This window comes from Danio aesculapii, chromosome 15 (assembly GCF_903798145.1).
Source record: "Danio aesculapii chromosome 15, fDanAes4.1, whole genome shotgun sequence".
Classification (NCBI taxonomy): domain Eukaryota; kingdom Metazoa; phylum Chordata; class Actinopteri; order Cypriniformes; family Danionidae; genus Danio; species Danio aesculapii.
Window position 1 is genome coordinate 4,034,418 of NC_079449.1, and position 6,000 is coordinate 4,040,417.

The window sequence follows — 6,000 nt, forward strand, 5'->3', positions numbered from 1 at the left end:
ATTTTGAAAAATGTTGAAACATGGGTTCCATTGACTTCCATATTATTAGTTTTTTCAAAGTATCTTGTGTTCAACAGAATAAAATTGTTTAGTTTTTTCTTAATCCATGATAACCACACATTAATCATGGCTTTGCTACAGTAAACCATGGTATTTGTGGTGTCATAACTTTTTACTTCACCAAATACATGGTTTCAAGACTCCTACTACTGTAAAATCATGGTTATTATTAATATTATTATTTTACTCTTTTTTTTTTTGGAACACAAAAGAAGTTATTTTGAAAAATGTTGGAACATGGATTCCATTGACTTACATCTTATGGAATGTGTCTAACATTCTTCAAATTATCTTCTTTTGTGTTTAACTGGATAGTTCTTTGTTAATTCATGGTAAACACAGTTAATCATGGCTTTGCTATACTAAAACATGGCATGTGTGGTGTATATTACAACCTTTTTGGCAAAAACGTGACTTGTACACTCTTACTATAGTGAAATCGTGGTATTTTTGTAAAATACAAACGTAGTTATTTTGAAAAATGTTGAAACATGGATTCCATTGACTTCCACTTTTTGAATGTTTCCAACATTCTTCAAAGTATCTTCTTTTGTGTTCAACAGAATAAAATTGTTTGTTTTTTTTTCTTAATCCATGATAACCACACAATAATCATGGCTTTGCTACAGTAAACCATGGTATTTGTGGTGTCACATAACTTTTTACTTCACCAAATACATGGTTTCAAGACTCCTACTACTGTAAAAACATGGTTATTCTTAATATTATTATTTTACATTTTTTTGTAGAACACAAAAGATGTTATTTTGAAAAATGTTGGAACATGGATTCCATTGACTTCCATATTATTGAATGTTTCTAACATTCTTCAAATTGTCTTCTTTTGTGTTTAACTGGATAGTTCTTTGTTAAACCATGGTAAACACAGTTAATCATGACTTTACTATAATAAAACATGGCATGTGTGGTGTATTACAACCTTTTTGGCAAAAACGTGACTTGTACACTCTTACTATAGTGAAATCGTGGTATTTTTGTAAAATACAAAGGTAGTTATTTTGAAAAATGTTGGAACATGGATTCCACTTTTTGAATGTTTCTAACCTTCTTCAAAGTATCTTCTTTTGTGTTCAACAGAATAAAGACACAAAGGTTTGGAACCACTTGAGGGAGAATAAATAAATCATTTTAGGTGAACTAACCCTTTAAGTTGACCATCTACACTTGCTTAGACACCTGATTTAGTGCATTCACCACAGGAAAAAATGAATAAAGTACACTGAAACGTCAACAAACAGAAGAGCTCATGTTTGATCCATAACTGTCACACACCCAAGCACTTTTAAATCACTTTATCGTTCAAACTCACCATTGCTGCGTATGTTTGAAGTCCTCATGACTCTGGAGGACATCACCTGGGCCTGTGTGGGGTAATTCTCACCACTCAACACCGCGATGAAGGAGCACACGAGCAGCCACATCATCTGAAACCGAACCGTCCGCTGATCCGCGACCCAGAAGCGCCACATGGACCCGGAGTTTCCACCGCGGCGGCGCGCGTCCTCGGATCCAGAGAACAGGTTGACACAGTATATAAGGCAAGCCACGGAATTCAAAGACTTCCAACTTTATCTGCTACTGTCCCGTTTGACCCCGAGCTTATAATTCCACAAGAATACTTTCCATTCCTTGAACATTTAGCGAAAGGACGCGCGTAAAAGTTGGCGGTGCTGACGGCTCCCCGGAGATCACGCGTCAAACTCCCGCTGAAAGATCGGTTTGGTGCGCATGGATGGATAGATGTAGGAAGAAAGGAAGCCTATGAGGGCTGGACCCCCTTCATCCAGTCAGGACGAGGAAATAACGCCCGGTTTGCGGAGTGTTAGCTGGAATATTTTCCCTCGGTGCGTAACGCTGCCACTCTTTTCCTGTTTGTTGCGCCGCGAGGAAAGTTTCCAACTCTTTTCCCTGAGGAAAAGAAGCGTGGCGGCGTTACTCACGGGATTCAAACTCCAGCAAACTGCAGGCCAGGGCTTGAAATCAATTTTCAAAGTATTCCTCAATCATGTAACCAGCTACTGAAGTGTTTACAAAGTCTTACAGGGGAGAAATATTAATGTAATAATAATAAGGAACAGTTGCACCTTAACGGAAACCCTTATCAGATCAGGTCACTTCCGCTCTGGAAAATGAGTTATTGTGTGTGTTTCCAGGGGAATAATAATTTACTACTCTGTACACTGTGTACTGCGACTAAATAGTCGATGAAATAACGCTTATTGTGGCACGATAATGCTCATTTTACGTATGTTTAATTTCGTAAGTGCCGTTTTGGTGCAAGAAACCTCCGTAAAATATGTCTAGTCACTTCCGGTTCAGGCCTTTGCTTAGAATCAGAGTCAGGTACATTCACACATACAAGTTCTATTATATTGGAAACTGATATTTAAACATAATTTTATCCCGCATAACATATCTATTTGTTGTATTTTGGTGAATAGAAAGTCTTTGTTTATTGATGAACGGCATATGGTCAATAACACGCTATAGATAATTTAGGAAAAATGTTGAGTCGTGATGCTTTCTGTAGAAAATAAGAAATAAGCTGTTCTCCTAAAAGATATGATAAAATTATTGAGAATATACCATTGCAAATGGTTTACCTAGTAAAGGAAGAAATAAAATATTCAACGATAAATCCCAAAATATTTGATCTTAAGATAGAAAATCGTTACCTTAGAATTATAAGGTTCTATCTGACATTTCTGTCTAAATTAAGTTATTCACATATTCTTATTAAATGACAAATTATTTACATTATGTGATGTTTTTCTATAAGTTATTTACATTTTAAGACTTTTTATTTAAAAAACAAAAACAGTTTATCTACAAAGTTGAACTCTAGCTTGGCTCTATAAGGTTATTTCTGTGAGCCAGTCAGTATTTTTAATGCACGCACGAGGACCAATCAAGATCAGCTTTCTTTGTCATTTTACTGGACTGTTCCATTGACAGCGGAAAAGACAGAAAGACAAAATTACACAACTCAGTCAACTAAATAATGCTGCACCACACAAAATTGAGATGTGATGATTTAGGAGCAGTTTTTGACATTGAGATGAAATGTTACATTTTACAATGTTGAAAAAGAAACAAATATTTAAAAAATTCTATATTAAATGTGAAATATTTTGATTTGTGTATATATAGTCAGTGAAACATTTTTCTGGGTTTATTAAACTCATTTGCTCATTGTTTGTTTTGTTTTAAAGTCTTTAGATTTAATATTAAGCCTTGAAGTGCAAATACTTAATTTAATTAATTGGACATAATTCAATAAATATAATTCAATAATTCATATAAAGCATAAAATTTAATCGCGATCTTTGGAGTTCCCTCTCAGTGTCAACCTTTAAACCAGAGACACGCTGACATCGTGGCTTTCGCATCTCTTCTCGCTAGACGCAGAATACTGTTGTCTTGGACCTCCCCACAACCCTCCTCTATTTCATTGTGGCTCAAAGATTTGGTCTTCTTTTTAAAACTTGAGAAAATAAATAGAATATCAGAGGTAGGGGAGAACAGTTTTTTGAAAAATGGCAACAGTTTATTGCATTTTTAATCACTTAAAAACCTTAGATGTGGATTGAGTGAAAGTATATGTGTATGTATGTATGTATGTATGTATGTATGTATGTATGTATGTATGTATGTATGTATGTATGTATGTATGTATATGGTTTGATATTATAATTTTTTTTTCTCTGTATTTTATTTTATTTATTATTATTTTGTTTATTTTATTTATTTATTTACTTATTTATTTGAAAATGTTGATTGTTTTATTTGGGGATTGTTTTGTGGGTTATAAAATGTAAAATGCTATTTGCAAGAATAAAAATTCTATGATAAAAAAAAGAAGAAAAAAGCATAAAATTTAGTAAATATTAACATTAATTACATAAAATTACCACCTGCACTGGACAAAAGATTTAGCACAGCCTTGTATGCTTAATATGAACAAGAAAAAAATCATCCTAAAACATGAAATAAATGTTATAGAAAGCAAAAATGTTACTTTCTCAAACATCAACATGTTACAACACCAATTTATATATTTTTGATTGTATTTCTTGAAAAATAATGCTGCCATAGAACCTTATAATTCCAAGTGGAAAATGACTTATCAGAATTAGAAGGTTCTCTCTGCATTTACTATGTTTTTTACTCTAATTTGTAAATGTAAGAGAACTTTGATAATTTACATTTAGAGTACATTTAGGGTCTCTGTCATGTTAATGTATGAAAGAGAACTGTCACACGAATAATGTATATCTCAAAAATGTCTAGTGAAATATTATTTACTGTCATCATAGCAAATATAAAATAAATCAGTTATTAGAAATGAGTTATTAAAACTATTATGTTTAGAAACGTGTTGAAAAAAAATCTGCTCTCCGTTAAACAGAAATTGGGGAAAAAAATAAACAGGGGAGCTAATAATTCTGACATCAACTGTATATTCATCATTAAAAGATTTTGGTTTCATATTTTTAGACCTTTAACTTCCCTGCTACCTAATTTTTTTATCATTAATGTTTTTGTTCAGTTGTGTTTTTTATTTATTTATATATGTTGTATTATTAATGAGGATGGAAAGATTGTGAATGTATGCAAATGGATTGTTATCTCAGTCTTGTGTAATTCTAAAAAGTATTAATGCCTTTCTGTTACTGTTCAAGCATTGTTAATAAAAAATTATTATCACACATATGGAGAATTTGTTTCTGTGTCAGAGACAAGATGAAAACAGATAATAGATTTATTTAAAAATAGAAGTAAATAGTGAATGCAAATATACAAATTGACTAGTGTATGTACAGGTATGTTACTATTGACCATTTCAATAAGGTCATGTCATTGGCCCATGAACATTTCCTGCATGTTATCAAACGATTTCATAACTAACAAGAGACAATTGAATTATAACTTAATGTTAAAACAGCGCATAACATTATTTATCAATATGTGACTCTTTTTTAATTATTAGAAGCTATAGAAATTAAAAAATGTAAAACAGGAAATACGTTGGGACCATTGTTTTTGTTTACATCCCTCAAAATGTTTCTATAGAAGAATTACCAACCTACTTCACATGTGACGTCACACGGGTTCCCGGTTGCAAAAAGAGACCGATTGCAATAGTAAAGTTGTGCGGTAGGATGCCAGAAATCCAAAAATAGAAAACGTAACTTTTACCGTACACCACACTGCTTTTAATGCCAACCGCAGACGTCTTTGGCTAAAAGGGAGCTGAATGGAGTGAGGACCTAATTAAAAATGCTCGACTCTGCAGTTCTCATGTTATATCATGTATTTGATTACCCAGGCCTTGTGCAGCTCCGTCTTCTTTCCTTGTCTTTGGCTTGGCAGAACCTCGGTTTTTAGCTCTACATAGTGTTGAATCTGGTCGTCTTGGAGCATTATTTCTTGCACATGACCACACAGAACAAAAGTGTAGGCATCCAAAGACTTGTAGGCCTTTAACTTCTCTCTTGTTAAATCACTTGGAGTTTCAATGAGATTGTTGTATATTTGGGGCTGGATGCTTGGTCATTTCATCTTATCCAATATCATGGACCTGTCAGATAAGCGCTGCCCACTTTAACGTTAATTTTGCCGAATAACTGTGCTTATCACTGGGTGACGAGCTGTTATAATATGCTGAAAGCATTATGTAAATAATATATATAATGTGTAATCAATATAACTCATTTCTAATACAACAAGAAACTCTATACCGCGTCGGATGTCATTCCCTCGCTGTAAATACTAGCGCTTCCGTTTTTTTTCTGCAACCTCACTGCGCGCGCATCCTGAATGTTTACAAACATGGTAATTCACCTATATACAACGTTATATGTGTAGTAGTAGTGATGCTTGTTTCACAATTACTATCATCTGATGTTTGTTTCACAA

The 6,000-nt window shown here is 33.4% G+C and overlaps 1 protein-coding gene across 2 annotated transcripts in view; it reads right to left on the reverse strand.

Moving 5' to 3' along the window:
• The window catches only part of pdgfd (platelet derived growth factor d), a 78,763-nt gene extending 76,672 nt beyond the window's left edge, over window positions 1-2,091 (reverse strand). Inside the window, exon 1 of one of the 2 annotated variants that reach the window (XM_056473595.1) lies at window positions 1,391-2,091. In XM_056473595.1, coding sequence (XP_056329570.1) covers window positions 1,391-1,550 — 160 coding nt within the window. In that variant the 5' untranslated portion in view covers window positions 1,551-2,091. The remainder of the gene's footprint in view (window positions 1-1,390) is intronic. The other variant, XM_056473596.1, reaches the window with a different exon arrangement.
• Window positions 2,092-6,000: the final 3,909 nt, after the last annotated feature.